Consider the following 23971-nt stretch of genomic DNA (forward strand, 5'->3'; position numbering starts at 1 on the left):
GTAAGTCTGTACCATAGCCCAGTGTCATGCACTTGGGAGCTGAGAAGCTGGACTTCTGTATGTAAGTCTGTATCACAGCCCAGTGTGATGCACTTGGGAGCCGTGGAGCTGGACTTTTGTATGTAAGTCTGTATCACAGCCCAGTGTGATGCACTTGGGAGCCGTGGAGCTGGACTTTTGTATGTAAGTCTGTATCACAGCCCAGTGTGATGCACTTGGGAGCCGTGGAGCTGGACTTCTGTATGTAAGTCTGTATCATAGCCCAGTGTGATGCACTTGGGAGCCGTGGAGCTGACTTCTGTATGTAAGTCTGTACCATAGCCCAGTGTCATGCACTTGGGAGCTGAGAAGCTGGACTTCTGTATGTAAGTCTGTATCACAGCCCAGTGTGATGCACTTGGGAGCCGTGGAGCTGGACTTTTGTATGTAAGTTTGTATCACAGCCCAGTGTGATGTACTTGGGAGCTGGAGACAAGGGGAATCAGGAGTTCTTGGTTACTTTTGGCAATGTGGTAAGTTTGAGACCGCCCTACTACATGAGACCTTGTCTTACCTTCTCAAAATTTCTATCATGTACTCATAGGTAAATAGAGTGTGTGCTGGGTGAGTTTATGGCAAGTATTTTTAATGTGTTTATTCTTTGAGATTTTCAGACAGTACATAGTGTATTTTGGTCACTCTCCTTCTGTTCTTCTTGGAACAAACACTCTTCCATCTCCCAACTTCATGCCCTCTTTTTATTTTTTATAACCCACTGAGTCCAATTAGTGTTCCTTCAATGAAACATAGACAACCTACTAAGACCACACCCCTGGGAAAAAAACCAGTTTTCCCTCAGCAGCAGTCAACTGTCAATCATTCCTCAGCTGTGAGTAGGGCCTTGTGAGTTTCTTCCTTCATTTATGATAGACTATTGACTGATGGTTACTAGGTAGATAGTGAATAAATATATAGATAACTAGATAAATGAAGGGTGTAACTCTGTGGTAAAGTACTTGCCTATACCGGCAAGGCCTTGGGTTCAATGTGTAGTGCCTTAGGGTGGGAGGAAGGTGAGACACTTGGAAGTCAAATGAAAAATAAATTTTGAAAAGGCACATGGGAGCCTTAAGTCATTTATGGTGTCATGAAGATTGGAGTCTTCCAAGAAGAAGGTTTAAGATGAAAAAGACATAAAGCTGGGCATGTGGCACATGGCTTTAATCCTAACACTTGGGAGGCAGAGGCCTGTCGATATTTTTGAGTTCAAGGCCAGCCTGGTCTGGAATTATATAGAAAGTTCCAGGCTAGGCAGAGCTACATTGTTAGTGAGCTCCTGTCTCTAGATAGATAGATGACTGACCCCAAAACCAACCAACCAGACAAGCCAAGAAGACTTGTTTTTCTGCTGGCTTAGCGGCTGCACGGGAATCTACTGGTATTTTCCTTACTATCTGAGGCCCCAAGGCCACCGTCAGCGTCCCTGCCACTAAGGCCCCAGTGGGAGTCACAGCCCTGCCAGCACTGGCTCTGTCCCTGCCAACAGATGTAGTTTTTAACTCCGTCTCTATCATTCTATTTACCAGTAAAGACTCAGGAGTCCAATGTTGGGGTGAAAACCTGGTAGCTCAGAGAGGCTGAGAAGCAACCAGTGACCTTCCTTTTTGGCCAATGAGAGAGCAGCTCTCCAGGCATCCCAAACCAAAGAGTAACCGAAACTCAAAGCCCCTTCCTGCTCCTTCCTCTGCATGTCTCTATCCATCTTCCTGGCTCCTCTGTCCTCCCTATGACTAATTCCTGTCAACTAGTTTCTGGCTCCCACCCCAATCCAAGGTTGATTTTATTAACACAGTCCCGGGTTTCACAGTGTGATCAAATAGCCCACAACAAAGACGTGACAGACGTGAGCTAATTACAAAGGCTGGGGAGGAGCTTGAATGAAGGCAGGTAAAGGAGGAGCCAGCTAAAAGCAAAGTGCAGCAGAAACCTGGGATGCGTGTGTGTGCATCTCAGGCCTGCAACACATGAGGGCTGATGAGTGAGTTTTCTTCCCACCTCTGACATGCTTCTGCTAATAACATCTTAGATAGCAATCTAAGATGATTACTAATTACAGATGTTATGTTGTATAGAGGACTATGAAGTCTTGAAGAGGAATTTCCGAAACAAAAGTGAAGAAATGGAGACCACTACGAACAAACTAAAGATGCAGCTGAAGTCTGCCCAGTCTGAGCTGGAGCAAACAAGGAACACACTGAAGACCATGGAAGGCTCCGACGGCCACGGTGCGGCCTGCCTCCCTCCTGCCTCCTCCCTGCCTCCCTCCTCCCTCCTCCCTCCTCCCTGCCTCCCTTCTCCCCTCCTCCCTCCTCCCTGCCTCCCTTCCCCCCTCCTCCTTCCTCCCTGCCTCCCTTCCCCCCTCCTCCCTCCTCCCTGCCTCCCTTCCCCCCTCCCCCCTCCTCCCTGCCTCCCTTCCCCCCTCCTCCCTCCTCCCTGCCTCCCTCCTCTGTTTTAATTCCCGTGTCTGGATTCATTAGAACACAAACCTGGATCTGCTGTCCACCTCGTCACGGAGCCAGGTCATGGGAGAAGTACACATGGCGTTAGTGAAGGGCGTTACTAAGCAGTGTTTCTGCTGTGTTTTAAGGGACATTGCCACGTGCTTTAGTCCCTGACATGTCTGAAAACACGTCTGTCTTTTTCTCCCTATGGCTACTCAGTAATTTCCAGCAAAGCTCATTGTCTCTCCGTATTTTCAAGGATAGAAATGTGAGCCACTGACACTTGTCACTCAACCTCATATTTCTTACATGTAGATTGTTTATATAAACTGGAGATCGATGACTATTGGCAGCTCTTGATTCTGATAAGAATGAGATGGGATTTGATAACAGAACAACTAGATGAGGGGCTTATCACACTTGTACCTGTGGACTCGCTGGCCATACTGACCGTGCATGTGTCATGTGAGTGAGGGTGGACTGACCGTGCACGTGTCATGTGAGGGTGGACTGACCGTGCACGTGTCATGTGAGGGTGGACTGACCGTGCACGTGTCATGTGAGTGAGAGTGGACTGACCGTGCACGTGTCATGTGAGGGTGGACTGACCGTGCATGTGTCATGTGAGTGAGAGTGGACTGACCGTGCATGTGTCATGTGAGGGTGGACTGACCGTGCACGTGTCATGTGAGTGAGGGTGGACTGACCGTGCACGTGTCATGTGAGGGTGGACTGACCGTGCATGTGTCATGTGAGGGTGGACTGACCGTGCACGTGTCATGTGAGAGTAGACTGACCGTGCATGTGTCATGTGAGTGAGAGTGGACTGAACGTGCATGTGTCATGTGAGAGTGGACTGACCATGCATGTGTCATGTGAGAGTGGACTGACCGTGCATGTGTCATGTGAGGGTGGACTGACCGTGCACGTGTCATGTGAGTGAGAGTGGACTGACCGTGCACGTGTCATGTGAGAGTGGACTGACCGTGCATGTGTCATGTGAGAGTGGACTGACCGTGCACGTGTCATGTGAGGGTGGACTGACCGTGCATGTGTCATGTGAGAGTGGACTGACCGTGCACGTGTCATGTGAGTGAGGGTGGACTGACCATGCACGTGTCATGTGAGAGTGGACTGACCGTGCATGTGTCATGTGAGAGTGGACTGACCGTGCATATGTCATGTGAGGGTGGACTGACCATGCATGTGTCATGTGAGGGTGGACTGACCGTGCATGTGTCATGTGAGAGTGGACTGACCATGCATGTGTCATGTGAGGGTGGACTGACCGTGCACGTGTCATGTGAGAGTGGACTGACCGTGCATGTGTCATGTGAGGGTGGACTGACCGTGCACGTGTCATGTGAGGGTGGACTGACCGTGCACGTGTCATGTGAGGGTGGACTGACCGTGCACGTGTCATGTGAGGGTGGACTGACCGTGCATGTGTCATGTGAGGGTGGACTGACCGTGCATGTGTCATGTGAGAGTGGACTGACCGTGCATGTGTCATGTGAGGGTGGACTGACCGTGCACGTGTCATGTGAGTGAGAGTGGACTGACCGTGCATGTGTCATGTGAGAGTGGACTGACCGTGCATGTGTCATGTGAGGGTGGACTGACCGTGCACGTGTCATGTGAGTGAGAGTGGACTGACCGTGCATGTGTCATGTGAGAGTGGACTGACCGTGCATGTGTCATGTGAGAGTGGACTGACCGTGCATATGTCATGTGAGGGTGGACTGACCGTGCATGTGTCATGTGAGGGTGGACTGACCGTGCATGTGTCATGTGAGGGTGGACTGACCGTGCATGTGTCATGTGAGAGTGGACTGACCGTGCATGTGTCATGTGAGGGTGGACTGACCGTGCACGTGTCATGTGAGAGTGGACTGACCGTGCATGTGTCATGTGAGAGTGGACTGACCGTGCACGTGTCATGTGAGGGTGGACTGACCATGCACGTGTCATGTGAGGGTGGACTGACCATGCATGTGTCATGTGAGTGAGAGTGGACTGACCGTGCACGTGTCATGTGAGAGTGGACTGACCGTGCACGTGTCATGTGAGGGTGGACTGACCGTGCATGTGTCATGTGAGAGTGGACTGACCGTGCACGTGTCATGTGAGGGTGGACTGACCGTGCATGTGTCATGTGAGAGTGGACTGACCGTGCACGTGTCATGTGAGTGAGAGTGGACTGACCGTGCATGTGTCATGTGAGGGTGGACTGACCGTGCACGTGTCATGTGAGTGAGAGTGGACTGACCGTGCATGTGTCATGTGAGGGTGGACTGACCGTGCACGTGTCATGTGAGTGAGAGTGGACTGACCGTGCACGTGTCATGTGAGAGTGGACTGACTGTGCATGTGTCATGTGAGGGTGGACTGACCGTGCATGTGTCATGTGAGGGTGGACTGACCGTGCACGTGTCATGTGAGAGTGGACTGACCGTGCACGTGTCATGTGAGGGTGGACTGACCATGCATGTGTCATGTGAGTGAGAGTGGACTGACCGTGCACGTGTCATGTGAGAGTGGACTGACCGTGCACGTGTCATGTGAGAGTGGACTGACCGTGCACGTGTCATGTGAGAGTGGACTGACCGTGCATGTGTCATGTGAGGGTGGACTGACCGTGCATGTGTCATGTGAGTGAGGGTGGACTGACCGTGCATGTGTCATGTGAGTGAGGGTGGACTGACCGTGCATGTGTCATGTGAGTGAGAGTGGACTGACCGTGCACGTGTCATGTGAGAGTGGACTGACCGTGCACGTGTCATGTGAGAGTGGACTGACCATGCATGTGTCATGTGAGTGAGAGTGGACTGACCGTGCACGTGTCATGTGAGAGTGGACTGACCGTGCACGTGTCATGTGAGAGTGGACTGACCGTGCACGTGTCATGTGAGAGTGGACTGACCGTGCATGTGTCATGTGAGGGTGGACTGACCGTGCATGTGTCATGTGAGTGAGGGTGGACTGACCGTGCATGTGTCATGTGAGTGAGGGTGGACTGACCGTGCATGTGTCATGTGAGTGAGAGTGGACTGACCGTGCACGTGTCATGTGAGTGAGAGTGGACTGACCGTGCATGTGTCATGTGAGAGTGGACTGACCGTGCATGTGTCATGTGAGAGTGGACTGACCGTGCATGTGTCATGTGAGAGTGGACTGACCGTGCATGTGTCATGTGAGAGTGGACTGACTGTGCACGTGTCATGTGAGGGTGGACTGACCGTAGCTGTAATGGCTGACCATAAGAATTAGTATTTAGTCAAGTGGTGGCGCACGCCTTTAACCCCAGCACTCGGGAGGCAGAGGCAGGAGGTTCTCTGAGTTCGAGGCCAGCCTGGGCTATAAAATGAGTTCCAGGACAGCCAAGAACACACAGAAAAACCCGTCTCACGAAAAAAAAAATTAGTATTTATCAAATTTAAACCTATGTTTCTGTTTTGCGTGCTTTTTTTGGTATGTGTTTGCATGAATGGATGTGTTTAGAGTTAGAGGTCAACATCAGGTGCTGTCTTCCATTGTTCCCCATTTCAGTTTTTGAGACAGGGCCTTCCTCCATCACTGGACCTGAGCTCCTGATTTTGTAGATTACCGGGCCAGAGAGCACAGGAGTACATGTGGGTGCTCCATGCCTGGCTTTGCTGTGGGTGCTGGGGTCAACATCAGGTCCTCATGCTTCCACAGCAAGCACCTTAAATCTATGCCATCTCCTAGCCCCCGTTTCGTTATTTAAAACATTAAAAAATACTTCATACTTTTATTTGTGCATATGTGAATGTGAGTGTGTGTGTGTGTGTGTATGTGTAGTGTGTGTGTATGTGTGTGTGTGATGTGTGTGTATATGTGTGTGTAGTGTGTGTGTAGTGTGTGTGTAGTATGTGTGTATATATGTGTGTGTGTGTGTGTGTAGTATGTGTGTATATATGTGTGTGTGTGTAGTGTGTGTGTGTATGTGTAGTGTGTGTGTATGTGTGTGTGTGATATGTGTATATATGTGTGTGTAGTGTGTGTGTAGTATGTGTGTATATATGTGTGTGTGTGTGTGTGTGTGTAGTATGTGTGTATATATGTGTGTGTGTAGTGTGTGTGTGTGTGTAGTGTGTGTGTGTGTATGTGTGTGTGTGTATGTGTGTGTATATGTGTATATATGTGTGTGTGTGTGTGTGTGTGTGTAGTGTGTGTGTGTGTGTGTGTGTGTGTGATATGTGTATATATGTGTGTGTAGTGTGTGTGCGCGCGCGCGTGTCTGGAATTGGCTCTTCTATCATGTGGGTCCAGGAATCAAGTTCAGGTTGTCAGGTTTAGCAGTACGTGCCTTTACTTACTGAGCCGTCTTGTTGGCTCCTAAGAGTTTTTTTGTCTGTTTTGTTTTTAATTAGAAGATTCATTTATGCTTGGGCAACAGCACAGATTTTTTTAAGGCAGGGTCTCTGGTCACCCAGGTTAACCTCCAACTTGCTATGTAGCTGAGATGACCTTTGAACTTACAAATCCGTGCCACCACTCCTGACTCTGGCAGCACACAGCCCCAGATCACGGGGATTAGGCCACCCTGTGCATGGAGGACCCACAATTCTAAAGTGTTCTGGGCTTTGTGGGCTCCTGGCAGTTGGGCTCTTTTTTTTTTCCTTTTTTCTTTTTTTTGGTTTTTTGAGACAGGGTTTCTCTGTGTAGCTTTGCACCTGTCCTGGAACTCACTTTGGAGACCAGGCTGGCCTCGAACTCACAGAGATCCACCTGCCTCTGAGTACGGGATTAAAGGAATGCCCAACACACCTAACAAGAACCATATGTTGTTAATGAAAAAAATCTCAGGATTTTTCTGATGTTTTGAACAAATACTATACTTTCCTTTTTCTTTTTAACCTCTAATTTATAGCCAGGTCTGACTCAAAGCAATGTTAGTTTTGAACCTATTCCCTCAACTGACTTTCAAATCAAAGATAAGGTCTTCTGACTTTAAAATTCTGTGTAAAGACAGCCTTCCCCTGTCCTTTCAGTGACTTACCATGTCCTAAGGGTTTTGTGGAACATTCTCATCTGGGCCTGGAGAGATGGCTTAGTGGTTTAGAGCACATGTTGCTCTTGCAGAGGACCAGGGTGTGATTGCCAGCAAGCTCATAAGTGTCTCACAGCAGCCTATGACTCCAGTTCCAAGGGATCTGATGCCCTCTTCGGGCCCACACAGGCACCAGACACACATAAATGCAGGCAGAAAAGCTCTTACATATAAAACATTTTTTTTTTTTTTTTTGGTTTTTCGAGACAGGGTTTCTCTGTGTAGCTTTGCACCTGTCCTGGAACTCACTTTGGAGACCAGGCTGGCCTCGAACTCACAGAGATCCACCTGCCTCTGCCTCCGGAGTGCTGGGATTAAAGGCATGTGCCACCACCGCCTGGCAACATATAAAATTAAAGAAATAAATCTTTAAAAATTAAAACACCCTCAGCTTTCCCAAAACAACCATTTCTGTGCTTCTGTGGCATTTTTACTATTAAGACTGTAGTGAGTTCTAGCACGTGACAATAACTCGGAGAATGAAATGCTTGTGTTATCCCTGGAGTCTTTTAAAAGTTTGTTAATAGTACATGTCTTAAATGATATTTTAAACGAGGATTTCTGAAAAAAATCATCTTGGTCAAACATATATGACTGTTTTTATGTGTGTTCCCTATTTGTATATAAATTTGTTCAGTGTGATTATTACCAATGAAAACATGTAACTAATAGCAGTCATTGAAATTAACTCCAATAGCCAAGAACCCACAGCACATCACCACATAGATTTTCTAGTTCGGAATCTGTGGGCACTTGCAGCAATGGCAATGTAACCCTAGAGACTTTGTTCCCTGATATTTTAGTTGACACTTCTGGGGCCTCAGTGACTCACATGTCACCTTGTCATACATTACAGTAGCCTCTCAAAATGTACGACTTGCATCTTTCCCACAGCTATGAAGGTGGCAATGGGCATGCAGAAGCAAATCACAGCCAAGAGGGGTCAGATAGATGCCCTGCAGAGCAAGGTACAGTTTCTAGAAGAGGCCATAACAAGTGCCAACAAGGTGAGTCTCTGTCCTGAGAAAGCAGCAAAGTTGCTTGCTAACACACTCCACGGCAGCAGAGGGCACAGTGCAGGAAGTGCAGCAGGGAACTCTGTGGAGAGAGTGAGGGTAAGTTCCCAAAGGAACGTCAGAGAGGAGTTTTAAATTTAACTGTAAGGTTTTGATTTATTATCTATATGGCTGTTTGGCCTGCCCATATATATGTATTTGTGTATGTGTCCCATGTGTGTGCACAGGTTAGAAGACAGTGTCAAATGCCCCGGGAATGGAGTGGTTGTGAGCTGGGAACCAAACCTGGGTCTTCTGCAAGAGCAACAAATGCTCTGAACCGCTGAGCCACCTCCAGGCCCTGTAGAGGATCTTACAGAACAGCCAGTGTCGAGTGCAGGATGGTCAAAGGGACATTGCTGGTAGAGGCAGGAAAGAGTCATAAACAACATATACTCAATGCCGTCCGATGTCTTCTGAAAACGATGATGTAAGGAATTATGCAATAGATACTGCCGGACTTAGAGGAACAGTGAGTTCTGGAGGAGCGCATAGAGAGTAACACAGATTGACATGGATGAAGTTGTCCAGTACTAGAGCAGCCGGGGCTTAGCTCAGGGACAGAACACTTGCCTACTTAGCTAGCAAGGGCAAGGCCCCGTTTTGGTCCCCAGATAAGAAAATGAAAATACACACACACACACACACACACACACACACACACTACGGTATAGGTGGCCTTATCTTGAAAAGAGAACTGGAATTTGCTCATGAAACTGTACATTATTGTGAAGGGGTAAAGGACCAAATGTTCATCATCTAGGGTAAACTGAGGTAGCTGCTACATATGTTTGAAGAACGTATGTGGGGGCTCTTGGTGTATTCCTACACAGCTCTGGTTATTCAGATGGAGTTTTCACTATTATTGAATAAAAAATGTTCAATAGCAAACATGAAATTTGTGCGTTTATGTTCATGCTATCTGATGTCAGCTTGACACAGACTTACATTTTCACATTTGTAACAGAACTGACCGAAATGAACATGCAAAGGAAATAGCATGGAGGCTGGAGAGAGGGCTCAGCAGTAAGAGCACTGGCTGCTCTTCCAGAGGACCCAGGTTCAATTCCCAGCACCCACATGGCAGCTCACAGCTGTCTGTAGCTCTAGTTCCAGAGGCTCTGACACTCTCACACAGGCACACATGCAGGCAAAACACCAATGTACGTAAAATAAAATAAATCATTACAAATTTAAAAATGGTATAAGTAAAAATAATCAGTTACTAAATTAATTACTTTATCTGTTACTTATATTTATTATTTATAGTTTACTAACTAGTTTATTGCCAACAATGAGCCCCTGGAGTACTTTAGAAGGTATATACATTTGTATGCCCCTTCATCATATGGACCTACCTGTTTCTCTGCTCTGTTCTTTCCCATTTTCCCTCCTCCTTTTCTCTTTTCCTGAATATATCCTTTTCCCTTTCTCCTATTTCCCCTTGAAACTTTAAAGTAGTGCTTTTCTCGATTGATGGTAATTAGGGCTTTGTGAAGTTACTGCCTAAAGTAAGCCCACACCTGCCTCCACATAAAACAGGTGTCCCTCAGCCCACACCTGCCTCCATGTAAAACAGGTGTCCCTCAGCCCACACCTGCCTCCACGTAAAACAGGTGTCCCCTCAGCTCAGAGAAATCTCCCAAACAGAACAAGAGGAGACTTGTAAAGCAAACCCATCATCCTTCATTCTACAGATGTTCCTGCCCAAGCCAATCAGGAAAGGAGAAAAAAGCAATATCAAGTGTGTTGCCATGACAACACTTTCTGACGCATTCATAGCAAGAGTTTTCATTATGAAAAATAATATACAAAGAAGCAGACTAGAGAACGTGATGCCTGTGTTTGACCTTGACAGTCAACCGCTCCCTGTTTTTGTATTTGTCCCACAGTGCTTTTCTAAAGGAGAAAACTAAATTGAATGACATTGTCGTTGAATGTCAAGGGCACTGTCTTAGCAAGTTTATTGTCACCATTCCACTGACAGTGACTTCAGGGCAGGAGCTGCCTGTCCTGGCTGTTTTTTCACACAGCCTACATTTATAAAATAGTAAACATTTATAAAATAGATAGCCAACCATGAAGCGAGATTGAAACCATGAGACTTTCAAATAAATGCATCTTCTTTAAATTATTTAAGGTAAACTTCAGTGAAATTTAGTATGCATTATTCAGTCCCACTGCACCAAAGTGCTTTGTTTTGTGATGCACGGTTGCTTCGTACTGTGTAGATGTGTGGAAAGACCTGTGGACCCTAGGAAGTAAGACTAGCAGAGATGAAAATGTATTTAACTCGGAGACCTTTGATGGGCGTTTTAGGCTTCAGCAATTATCCCTGCTACATTCTCTTCTGTAATTACAGGAGAAACATTTTTTGAAAGAGGAGAAGAGTAAGCTCAGCCAGGAGTTGAGTACCGTAGCAACAGAAAAAAACAAGATGGCCGGGGAGCTCGAAGTGCTGCGGTCTCAGGAACGCCGCTTGAAGGAGAAGGTTGCGAACATGGAAGTCGCTCTTGACAAGGTAGTTATTGACTGAGCGGATGGGGTTAGCCCCCAGATAACAGCCAGATAGGGTAGTTCTCAGCGGAAGTTCTGTGCCACCAACTTTCATCATATCCCAATCTTACAGCAGAGGCAAGCTGTCACTTAAGAAGAGACTCAGTTTAAAACTCACAGCCACGCATATGCAGTGGGTGCTCAGGGTGGCTGTTCACAGTTTCATGTTTCTTTCAGCCCCCCACGGTAGTGGGAAGTATGGCAGCCACACCTTACATCATGGCAGACCAGGGAGCCAAGTGTGAAGCTAGAGTCAGGAAAGGCCTGTCCTGTCTCTAGAGGCCTTTCTGTCTGCTGGGCCCACCTCCTAAAGCTTCCATGCTCTGTGAGGAACATTTTAGACTCCAGTCATAATAGAAAACTTTTTTCCCCAGAAAAATAACCATTTTCAGGCTAACACAAGTCAGAGGAGCAGTGGATAATGTGTCCTTGCTATCCTTAGTAACATGCCTTCATGAGCACCTAACGTACCATCAGAAGTAATCTGGACTTTGGTCGGAATACGGCCTCTTAAACGGTAATAAGGTGATAGTGCTGATGTCTGACACTGTGTTGGGTCTGGAAAGGGCAGGGAGGAACCAGGCGAAAGGAGAGGAGCCCATCCCTGTGTTGGTCATTTGTTACACAGGGTAAAACCGCCTCCCTGTTACTCCCAAACCCTGAAAACCGGAAACTGCATCAAACCCAATCATTAATTCCTAAGAAATCAGACCTTTCTGCTTAGATAAAATAATCTGTGATCTGACTATGCCAGCCTTGTTTCTTGAAACATGCTCTTCTGAATTTGAGCTGTAGTTTTGGATTTTTGAATATGGCCCCAAACTTGCTCAGTAGCCAGGGTAGCATGAACCTGGTTTTCCTGGTTTTGCCTCCTGTGTCCTAGGGTTACAGGCCTGACCTCTGAGCCCAGCCTATGAAGTTTATTCTTTGATAAAGCTTTTTGCTAATTTCATCCTTTGCTCACTCACTCATAATAATTATTGTGTGTTTGCCGAGGATAAACTGGATAAAATAGGCCACTTGGCTGAATGCAGCAGATAAATGGATCATTGGAATAGTGTGTCGGGGTGGAGGGTGGCTTTCCTTGAAGTGCTGGAAACTCTACATTACAGGTTAAGGAAATACACGTGCATAAAGAATAGAGAATAAACACTTATGGTTGCTTGATTGTAGGCGTCTTTGCAGTTTGCAGAATGCCAGGACATCATACAGCGTCAGGAGCAAGAATCAGTGCGTCTAAAACTTCAGCACACTCTGGATGTGAAAGTAAGGGGGTTTTCATCATATATGATCTGAGCAGAAACAGTGCCTATGCTTGATACTCTTTGATATTTTCTTTATGTACATTTCTGTGTGTGTGTGTGTGTGTGTGTGTGTGAGTGAGTGTGTGCGCGTGTGTGCGCCCCCCCACCATGTGAATGCGTGTACATATTGATATGTTTTAAAGTGAGCACTGTGGAGGTCAGAGGTCAGTGTTAGGTTTCTTCCTCAGTCACTACTCCACAGGATCTCTCACCTGAAGCGTGAACCTAATTAGTCTTATCAATAAAAACCAGGAGTCAGATATTGGGGTAATAACTGAAAGATCAGAGAAGCAAAGGAGCAGCCACTAGTGACTTCTTACCTCCCCAGATCCTCGGACTGAAAGGGAGGCTGATCCTGTCTCCACCTGCCTTATAGAGTGCTGGGATCAAAGGTGTCTGCCACCACCACCTGGCCTCTATGGTTAACTAGTGGCTAGCTCCACCGTCTGATCTCCAGGCAAGCTTTATTTGTCAGAACACAAAATATCACATAACACTCACTGAATCTGGAACTCACTAATTAGGTTAGGCTGACTGCCCAGCAAGGCCCAGGACCCATCTGTCTCCACCACCCAGCACTGGGATTACAGACTCATACCACCACACTTGGCTTATTCCTAAAGTACTGGATGTTGAAGTCCTTATGCTTGAACAACAAGCCCTCTACCATCTGAGCCAGCTTCCCAGGTCCCTATATATTTTACATTTAAATATATGTTCTGTACCATCTGCTATATTTATACAGTCTGTAGAAGTATGGCTACCCACTATACCCATACTTTTCATATAGGATAACACCGAAACATCACATTTTAGTCTTAGTTGACAATAAGCAAGCGAAACAGTGTTCCACAAGGGCCTGCCTTGGGAATAGGTAAGGAAAGAGTTTTCCACACAGATGTCGAGTTAAACAAAGACCCAAAGGATCAATGTTTGGCTTATGTGTGAAATAATTTACATAACAAAACATGTTTTCTTTAAAAAGTACTTTTATAATGAAATGTGTATCTTTTCAGAAGTATATTTTAAGTTACTCAGTATTTTAAAGTTTCAATAGTAGATATTGCCTGTGAAATTAAAAAACAGTTGATCTCACAGTTCTGTGTAGCTGTAGGTTAACATTATTACTTTGTTCACATGTGCATTGCCTGTAGGAACTTCAGGGCCCTGGATACACCTCTAACCCTTCAATGAAACCTCGCCTTCTCCAGCAGGCATCCGTAGCTCGGTCTCATTCTAATGTACCATCCTCCCAGTCTACGGCCAGCTTCCTGTCTCATGTTAGTAACCTATCATGTAATCCATAAAATGAATGGCATAATATGGGAGTAATTTAAGTTGGAAAAAAGTCACTTATGGAAATAATGTTTATACCTAGCATTTTCAATGACTAGACTTCAGATTTATACAATTTCCTAGGAATCCGATGGAGTCCATATGAAAAAAATATTTCCTTCCCTGTTATTTTCTTAGAAAAGATTAAAAAAGTCATTGGGATTAATGATAAGAGAACATATTAAAGTGAATTATTTAATTGCATTAGATCCAGCTCTCCAGTTAGTCCCAGCACAAGCATGTTTCATATAACAAAGAAACACAGGTGGTAAAGTAAATAGCCTATCACATGCTAAGTGCAGTATAGCAGCGTATTTAATACTTCACCAAGACAAAAACTGTTGGCTTTATAGCATTTCCTAATAAACTTATTTTTAATATTTCATTAACCCTAAAATTCCTTTATTTAGTCCCCCTGGTTACTAACTAAAATGTTAGTAGCTTGGTAAAATTTTTAGTTTAACTTTTTATACTTTCAAAACACACACACACACACACACACACACACACACACACACACACACACGGACAATATAAATTCAGGCGTTCTCTGAAGATGTACAAATTCCTTATAGTCAGAAGCCAGCTTAACCCTTAACAAAGAAAGACAAAACAGGAAAAGACCTGTTCCCTCTGTCAATTATAAGACTCATGTTCTTACTTTTTAAAGTCCTGTCTTCAGGGTGGCACAGGCTCATCAGAACCCTTGCAGGTACTATTTAATAAAGTTCGGTGCCATCTATGTGACTAGCAGTTGAAATGGACTTGTGCACTGCAGAGTAAACCATCACGACGCTGCTCTTCCCTAAGTCTAAGCAGCCGAATTCATTTCAGAAGAGAATGTAGGGTACAGATAGGAAACACTAAGTCTCTGTGCATTGCTTCAACCAGCACTCCATGAAAAACAACACCCTGAAGGAAGACCCGACCAGGGACCTGAAGCAGCTTCTCCAAGAGCTGAGAAGTGTGATCAATGAGGAGCCGGCCATGCCTCTGAGCAAGACGGAGGAGGACGGAAGGACAGCGTCCCTGGGAGCACTGTAGGTGGCTGTGTGAGACTACATGCTTGTAATGGCAGGGCTGCTCTCGGGCGCCACCGCTGAGTTATCCACATGTTCCTATCTGAAGGTCAAGGGTTAATGTGAAGTCACCAGGAAAGCAGCCTGAAGGTGGAGAGATTAAGCCAATCAAAGAGGCCAACCCCCAACAGGCAAATGGACACACAGTCAGTCCAGAAAGAGACCAGAACACAGTGCTGGTCAGTGTTCAGTTGTAGTGATTTACGATTCCCAAGAGATCGCATGACCGTATCATATTAAGGGTGCACTGCCAGTTGTGAGAGGGTGGAACAATGTGTCTTATCCCATTTTACAAATGAAAAACAAACCCCAAAGAGCTGATTTGTGGGCAGCACCCAGTCCCTTGTGAAGCTAGAACTATACACACTGGGAACTACGAACACTGTCAAGGAATAAGCTAATAGGAAAAGCCGAGGTCTCTGGCTAGTCCTGACAAATTAATAGGATGTGTCATACAAAACAGGGGAGCTCACCAGCCCTCCTGCCCATATCAGCAGAGGTCAGCGAGGCTCCTGTGTGCTTTTCAAATGCTCTATGTTGTCGTTTAAATTAACTCCTACTGAAGAATTTAATGTGGTATCTATGTTGGTACTAATCTTATTTTTGTGTTAATGTGTTTATATGGCAAATATCTGAAAGTAATTTTTTCTGAAGAAATATCTCTATATAACTTATCTCTAGTTCCTTAAGATATTCTGAGAATGTATATTTAACCCAAATGCCAGCATTAGCTGAATTTGTCTAATTGTTAATAATAAAAACATTAGGAATACATTGATCACCTATCATGACACTGTGTTACCTCAGTCGTAAAATGTCAGAAATGTTCTATTGGCTGTTCCAGCAGAGAAGTCTTTGACTTGCAGAACACTTTCTTTTCCGTGTGTGGGGGAATAAGACATCGTCACTGTGTAGCCCTGGCTGTCCTGGAACTCCCTTGTAAACCAGGTTGGCCTCAAACTCACAGTCATCTGCCGGCCCTGCTTCCTGAGTGTTGGGATTAAAGGCATGCACTACCACAGAGTGTTCCTATGTATTCCAGGCTGGCTTTGAACTCTTGATCCTCCTGCCTCAACATCAAATGTGGCTGGGCACTTCACTTTTCTTGTAACTCTGATGGCCATCTGTGGCAGGACGGTATTGTGAGGCCAGCTGACACGCGATACATTTTGGCATAGACTGACCTAAGATGAAGCTAAGAGATAATGCCAGAAGGACAAGCTCTGTCCTGAGCACTCATGATGTGACACTGTAGAGCCTACAGGGTACCATGGTTTCCCATCAGTCACTGTCCGTTCCCATCTCTGCACCTGAACTGTATCAGGACTGTATCAAAAAACGTATTTGGTGAGAATTTGGGTCAATTTTCTGTAACCCTACAAACGGCCTTGTCACTAACATCTAACATCTGCCCAATGCTGAAGAATGCATGAAAGAAAGCCCTTGTTGTGATGCATGCCTGGAATCCTAGCACTTGTGATGCAGAGACAGGAGCATTGCTGCCAGTTAGAGGCTAGCCTGGTTACATAATGAGTTCCAGGCCAGCCAGGGCTATACAGCTCCAATCTGTCAAAAACAACAATAAATTAAAACCCCCAAACCATCCCTGGAAGAAAGCATTATCTGAGCTGAATCCAGCACTAGCTGGCTTTTGTTAAATTTGCTTGGTTGCTTAAAATATAGTTGTAACTTAAAGAAAAATTAGGCATAAGTGAGTGATTCTTTCTAACAGACTAAGAATGCAGAAATGCATGTGTCTGCAGTTAACTGAGTTTATCTGTCTACAGAGATGATAGAGTCAGAGACTGCATCACGGAATCGAGCCTGAGATCAGAACTTTGCCACAGGTGAGAGCATCAGACTCGGTCGGATTCACTATCCAAGAATGATTTCTGTGGCCTGGTAAGCTGGGAAGTGGGTTTGCATAGTTCTCATGGAACTTGATGTGCATATTGGCCTCAGAGAAGGAAAGCTGTTCAATGCTTAACTCTAAAAAGGACTTCAGGGTCTAGAAATCAACTGAAAGCCTTTCCTTTCCTTTTTTGCTTATTTTAAACCTTGCTGATTGTGGCCCTCAGCTTTCTGTCACTATAGCAAAGTGTCTGAGAAACTTAACAGAGCAGAAGTTGATGTGCACCCACCCCATCCCGAAGGTTCTAGCCCACAGTCAGGTATACCCATAGCTTTGGGACTCCATTGAAGGTATCAGAAGGCAAAAGGCAAGGTGACTGAGGCCAACTGCTCACCTCACCGCTGGGAAGCAGAGCAGAGAAGGGCCAGGGATCACAGCTCCCTTGGATGTCCCACCCAATGACCTAAGAACTGCCCACACGGCCCCACCTCCTGAAGGCTCCGCTGTAGTTCCATGCTGGGGACAAAGTCTTAACTCACAGGATTTAGGAGGACATTCAGCATCCAGACAAAAGCACTGATGTTTATCCATGTGAACTGTATTCCATACCAAAGTACTTTGTCTACATTTACACATATTTACAGTGGTTTCTGTAACTTTGAAGGGTGATCCAGAAGGAAGTTACAACAACATCAATGTATGATTGTAAGACTCTTACTTAAAGATAATCCTATATTCATCAATAATTGAAAAGTTGAAGTCTAAATGAAATCATAAAAAAATAGCATGAAAAAAACTTGTAGCACTCTATAAAACCCTACAGAGGACAATTCTTGAGAAAAATGTTAGCAAAAAAAGAAAAAAAAAGTCTAATATTAATCCATTATTAGAGAAGACACCAAACCCATTGTTCCCTCATCTCTGCCTGCTACAGTGAAAACTCCCTGACTTGTAGCGCTAGCCTGTGCTGGCTGGTTTTAAGTCAACCTGATAGCATGAGAGTTGATTGAGAAGAGGAAACCACAGCTGAGAAAATGCCACATAAAACTGGCCTATGGGCAAGCCCATCTTGAGGAATGATTGATTGATGTGGGAGGCTCATGATGATGATGATGATGAGCCATCCCTAGTGGTCCTGAGTTGTTTGAGAAAGCAAGTCATGAGGAGCAAGTCAGTAAGCAGCTCCCCTCCATGGCCTCCGCTTCAGTTCCTGCCTCCAGGTTTCTACCTTGAGTTCCTGCCCTGACTCTCAAGGATGAGCTGTGATGTGAAAGCAAATAAATACTTTCCTCAGGGCTGCTGCCGGTCATGGTGTTTGATCACAGCCTGGACCAGCTTAGTCCTCTTTCTCCTGTACGCAGCCAGGAACGGTGACCTTGGACTCCTGGTCCACCTGCCTCCACCACTTGATTGCTACGATTATAGGCAGGGGCCACGTTCCCAGTTTACGTGGTGCTGAGAGCAAACCCAGATCTTTGTACCCACAGGCAAGCACTGTACTAAGTAAGCTGTCTTTAGGCCCCAGCTGATTGCTCTCAGTTCCCAATGGTTCATTTCCCCCTTTAAAATAGTTTTCCTACATGTATTTATTTGTGGTGTGTGTGTGTGTGTGTGTGTGTGTGGTGTGTGTGTGTGTGTGGTGTGTGTGTGTGTGTATGTGTGTGGTGTGTGTGTGTGTATGTGTGGTGTGTGTGTGTGTGTGTGGTGTGTGTGTGTGTGTGGTGTGTGTGTGTGTGTGTGTGGTGTGTGTGTGTGTGTGTGGTGTGTGTGTATGTGTGGTGTGTGTGTGTGTGTGGTGTGTGTTTATGTGTGTGGTGTGTGTGGGTGGTGTGTGTGGGTGTGTGTGGTGTGTGTGTGTGTGGTGTGTGTGTGTGTGGTATGTGTGTGTATGTGGTGTGTGTGAGTGTGTGTGTGTGAGTGTGTGTGTGGTATGTGTATGTATGTGGTGTGTGTGTGTGTGTGGTGTGTGTGTGTGTGTGGTATGTGTGTGTGAGTGTGTGTGTGTGGTGTGTGTGTGTGCTATGTGTGTGTGGTATGTGTGTGTGGTGTGTGTGTGTGGTGTGCACTCATGTGAGTGCCACAGGACAGCGTGCAGGAGTCCCTTCTCTCCTTACCCCGTGTGGGCTCCGGGGATCAAATGCAGGCATTGGCCTTGGCAGCTCCTTTCTTGCTGAGCATCTCACAGCTCTCTTCTTTTGACTGGACGTGAGCTTCACCCTCCACCGTGTGTCTGGAACTGCCCCAATCGGTGCTCTGGTGCAACTGCTTTCCCGTAAAGCTGGCGGCAGTTAAGAATACATTGAGTTTAGGGTGTAGCGCGTTCTTGCACACAACCCTGGGCTCAATTTCCAGCACCTACCTCCAACGATGAGTAAATTATTTCTCTCACAGACTTTTGTTATATTAAGAAGAAAATAACATTCTATCTTTGTTTTGTTTTTATTTTTTCAAGACAGGGTCTCATGTCCTGGAACTCACTATGTAGACCAGGCTGGCCTGGAATTCGCAGAAGCCTGGGATTAAAGGCCTAGGCCACGCTGACCAGCTTTATAACATTGTGTCTTTAATTTCTCTGTTCTTCTACCAACAGAAGTAACAATTCCCTGAGGGAATCCACTGAAGGCAGCAAGTCCAGCGAAACTCTTAGCAGGTGAGAAATTATTTCCCTGTCGTTAAGTTACAAAATGTCCTTTTTGTTCTGTTCACTTACTGGAGCTCTGTACTGTACGATGTGCTGCCCTATGCCCTTGGAATAGATAACACTGAGCAGACAGACTTGGGTTCTGATCCTCCAGTTGTATAAAATTATTATGTGTGTTTATAGACTATATATAGAAAATCCTTACTTTAATCTTTTCTGTTTTCATGATCCATAAAAATAGAGCTATCTAAACCATCTTTGTGTCTTAAGAGTACAAAAATGATTACACCCTTTGACCTGCTTAAATCGTAGTTGATGTTCTGGCTAGTCTTCTGTCAGCTTGACACAGTAGGGTCATCAGAGAGGGGGAGCCTCAGTTGAGACGATGCCCCCATGAGATCCAGCAGTAGGCAAGCCTGTGAAACATTTTCTTAATTTATGATTGATGGGGGAGGGTCCCGGCCATGGTGGGTGGGGCCATCCCAAGGCTTGTGGTCCTGGGCTCTATAAGAAGGAGGACTGAGCGAGCCATGAGGGAGCAAGTCAGTGAGCAGCACCCTCCATGGCCTCTGCATCAGCTCCTGGCTCTAGGTTCCTGCCCTGCCTGAGTTCCTGTCCTGACTTCCTTTGATGATGAACTGTGATGTGCAAGTGTAAGCCAAATAAACCCTTTCCCCCCCACGTTGCTTTGGTCATGGTGTTTCATCACAACAGTAATAACCCTAAGACAGTTAAGGACAGGCTTCCTTTTTCCTGTGTCCTCAGAACTGGAGCACAATGCCTACCAAGTAACCAGTCGGTAAATATATTTCAGTGACCGAATAAAGGCAATGTCATATGGGCTTTCTGTGTCTGCTTCTTGAGCACAGTACACATTGAATCTTTGTAAATGTGTCTTTTAAACAGAAAAGATGTGCTGATTTCCTCCTTACTTGGCTATATAGTACCACTCTGTACCTATGAATAATAACTACATTATCATTTCATCCCTTCTGTTTTCTACTTGCTTTAGAGTTAACTCATTTTGTCTGATGAATCTATACGGAGGCTATGATTTTCCTATATTTAGACTAGAAATGAAGAACCAGATTGTTTAGCCATTTGCCAAGGTCATTCAACTTGTAAACTCTGAAGGCCACATTGAACTCGAGCTTCAAAGTGTGTGTTTGTGGCCACTCCTGTGTACTGTCTCTGAGGACTCTGGGGACTACCCGGGAAGATGCCAGTCACAGGCATGGGCAGAGTTATTTCCTGAGGTAACCAAAGCTCCCCTGGAGTTTCTCTGTGACAAGAAAAATCTGTTTCTTTATAATGAAATTGTCAATACTTATTATGAAAAAGTCACTGAGAAGATATTGCTTTACAACTGAATGACAAGCACAGACAAAGACATCTGGATTCTCACATCTGCATTTGCATAAACTATACTGTGATAACCAACTGCCAGTACAGTCTCCAGGGAACTCCACTGTTTGGCCTTCAGAGACTGAGACTTGCAAAGTGTCTAAGAAGTCATTTTTCCTTTCAAAATTTTCACATTCATTATGCGTGTGTGTGTGTGTGTGTGTGTGTGTGTGTGTGTGTGTGTGCACGCCAGAGCACACATGTGGCAATCAGGGAACAGCCTGTGAGCCAGTTTTCTCCCTGCACTGTATGCCCAGGAATTGAACTCAGGTCACCAAGGCGGTAACAAGCGCCTTCCCCTGCGGAGCTACCCGCTGCCCTCACACGGTTTCTTTTGCTGTAGTTACATTCTTAGACATCCACCCTAACTAACACTGTTGGTCTCCAGTTCTGCCCTGCTTCAAAATTACTAGGAAACTGGTAAAGTAACCTCCAGCATTGCACTTCTGTCGGCCATCTCTTTCATTTGTATCATGCATAACGACTCCTGTGATTAAAACACTGCACAGCAATGAAATGGAGCTAATGGCGTCCCTGTGTGACAGTGACAGTCATTGTGAGCTCAGCCACCCTCAGACCCGACCCAGAGCTTACCAATGTGGCCGCATCTTGTAAACCTGAATTTCTTTCTTTTTTTTTTGTTTTTGTTTTTTTGTTTTGTTTTGTTTTGTTTTTTTGTTTATTTGTTTTTGTTTTTCAAGACAGGGTTTCTCTGTGTAGCTTTGCGCCTTTCCTGGAACTTGCTTTGTAGACCAGGCTGGCCTCGAACTCACAGAGATCCACCTGCCTCTGGTAAACTTGAATTTCCAATGCGAAATTCTTGTTACTCTCTTTGGTTTCTTCCTTGTTCTTTGTCACGTGGCCCTGGCTGGCCTGGAACTCAGATTCCCCTGCCTCAGCCTCCCAAGTGCAGGGATTACAGGTGTGTGCTACCACACTCAGCTGGTTTCTTCGCTTTTAAATGAGTGATTAAAATTGCAACTTATAGAACACATGAGAAGATGACTTGGATTTATAATTGTTATTGCACAAAAATTAATTTTCTAACCAAGATTCTATTAATATAATTTGCCCTACAGTATTGTAGTGAGTGGACTGGGGATATGGCTCAGCAGTTAATAGAGTGCTTGCCTAACATGCACAAAGCCCCTCATAAATTGGCCATGGTGGTGCACACCTCTAACCTCAGCACTCAGGAGGTAGAGAAAGGAGATTCAGAAGTTCAAGGTCATCCTCAGCTACCTAGGGAGCTGTAGACCAGCCTAGGCTAGAGACGCTGTCTCAAAAAGGAAAAAAAATATTTTTGAGTACTGAATGCAAAACTGTAACATAAATTAATTCCCATTACAATATTTCAAAATCTCTACAAATTACAGTTATGATCAGGTATCTCGAGTTAATATTTCAAGCCATCACATTTATGTGTATTGGCTTGCCTTGGTCCATATATCTGTACTATGCCTTAGAAAGGAAATCTTTGGGGGCTGGAGAGATGGCTCAGGGGTTAAGAGCACACTGGCTGCTCTTCCAGAGGTCCCGAGTTCAATTCCCAGCAACTACATGGTGGCTCACAACCATCTGTAATAGGATCTGATGCCCTCTTCTGGCCTGCAGTCATACACACAGACAGGAGATCTTTGCGTTGGCATCTGTATCAGCTTCTCTAACTCTTCTACCTGAACAAAACAACATGAGAGAGGAAGGCTTTACTTTGGTTGTGGTGGTGGTTCAGGCTGTGCTTGGACAGAACTCTACGACAGGAGCAGAGTAGACTTGGGGAGAATGCTGGAAGGGATCCTCAAAGCCAAGCCCATCAGCTTCCTTCTCATGACCAGGCTCCGCCTCTTCCTCCTCCTCCAGCATCATCTCTTCAGAGCCTGCATGAGCAAACATCTCTGGAAACATCAGAGACACCCCAGCCCAGCGCTCTGCCTTGGTAATCGCCTAGGTGTTGCTCAGTCCAGTCGAACTGGCGGAATTAACCAGCACACTGTTCTTATGTTCCAGAGAGCCGGTCACACTGCACACAGGAGACCTGGAAGATCCGTCTAGCTGCTTCACATTCACGTCTACAGGTGAGTTCCAGGAAAATCTGCAGAGGGTCCTCACTCCAAGAGAAGGCAGCCAGTCACCACAGCAGTGGTGAAGCCCCATTAGCTCTGGTCTCACTTCCTACAACCTACCCGGAACTGGTAATTGAACCTGCTAGGCTGTCTCCCTGTTGAAGCTTTTACATCTCTACTGCCGCAAACATGGCCTTATTGTATTCAAATTGTAGTATTGTGTTCAAATGTCACTTCCCCAGCAACCCTTAACACTCACCACTTACTTAAAAAAAAAAAATCACAACTGCCCACACTGTCCAGTTCCCCTTACCTTTTCCACTTGGATTACATACACACCATACATACACACCATCCTCTATCATACCGTGTAACTCACTACTTCCTGTTGTACTGGAAGCCCTGGCACAGCCTGGGAAGTAAAGCCCTACAGTCTTCAACTTCCTGATCCGCTCCAGGTATCTAGACCCTTCCTGAGGCAACGCAGCTGCTAATTAAATGCTTATTGAATGGCTGGAATAAAAAAGGAGAATCGAGGCTCTCTGTGTCATTTCCAGTGAATTACAAAGTGACTTCCATAAAAACAAGCTTCTGAAAAGAAGAGCCATGAGAGATGGGAAGAACAACAGACTGTCTAAAAGTCACATGACTCAGACTCAGAATGGGAAAGGGCAAGAAAAATGTTAGAGAATGACTTCAAACATAGCCAAAGAACAAATCACAGAAGGCCGTTTAACAGGGAGAAAATTATAGAGAGTATGTTAGATTTAGAAAGCAAAGGCAAGAGAGTTAGCTACTTAACTTACAGAAGAGAAAGTCACTGAGAAAGAAAGAAAATGACGGTTACTCAATAAAAACATGGCTATAAATCTGGCCAGTCCTAATGTAAATAGGGAAAATTAAAGTATAATGTGAGAAGAGCTTCATTTATAGAAGTGTTAATATAGTTAAAATCAAACATTATATGCTTTTGTGTGTATATGCAAGTGCATGTGTGTGTGTGTGTGTGTGTGTGTGTGTGTGTGTGTGTGTGTAGACTTGAGGTCAACCTTGAGTGTCATGCTCCAGGATGCCATCCATCTTGCTTTATGACATGGAGCTTTTCACTGGCCCTGGAACTCACAAAGT

At 45.4% G+C, this 23971-nt stretch overlaps 1 protein-coding gene across 3 annotated transcripts in view; it reads left to right on the forward strand.

The window, feature by feature from the left end:
• Window positions 1-23971, forward strand: part of Ccdc158 (coiled-coil domain containing 158) — a 51835-nt gene that overhangs the window by 22217 nt on the left and 5647 nt on the right. For 2 of the 3 annotated variants that reach the window (XM_036201236.1, XM_036201237.1), the window contains exons 12-20: window positions 2112-2264; window positions 8449-8561; window positions 10972-11130; window positions 12339-12431; window positions 13624-13749; window positions 14696-14844; window positions 16671-16730; window positions 19326-19385; window positions 22788-22855. In XM_036201236.1, coding sequence (XP_036057129.1) covers window positions 2112-2264; window positions 8449-8561; window positions 10972-11130; window positions 12339-12431; window positions 13624-13749; window positions 14696-14844; window positions 16671-16730; window positions 19326-19385; window positions 22788-22855 — 981 coding nt within the window. The remainder of the gene's footprint in view (window positions 1-2111; window positions 2265-8448; window positions 8562-10971; window positions 11131-12338; window positions 12432-13623; window positions 13750-14695; window positions 14845-16670; window positions 16731-19325; window positions 19386-22787; window positions 22856-23971) is intronic. The other variant, XM_036201238.1, reaches the window with a different exon arrangement.

Source organism: Onychomys torridus, chromosome 10 (assembly GCF_903995425.1).
Source record: "Onychomys torridus chromosome 10, mOncTor1.1, whole genome shotgun sequence".
Lineage (NCBI taxonomy): Eukaryota > Metazoa > Chordata > Mammalia > Rodentia > Cricetidae > Onychomys > Onychomys torridus.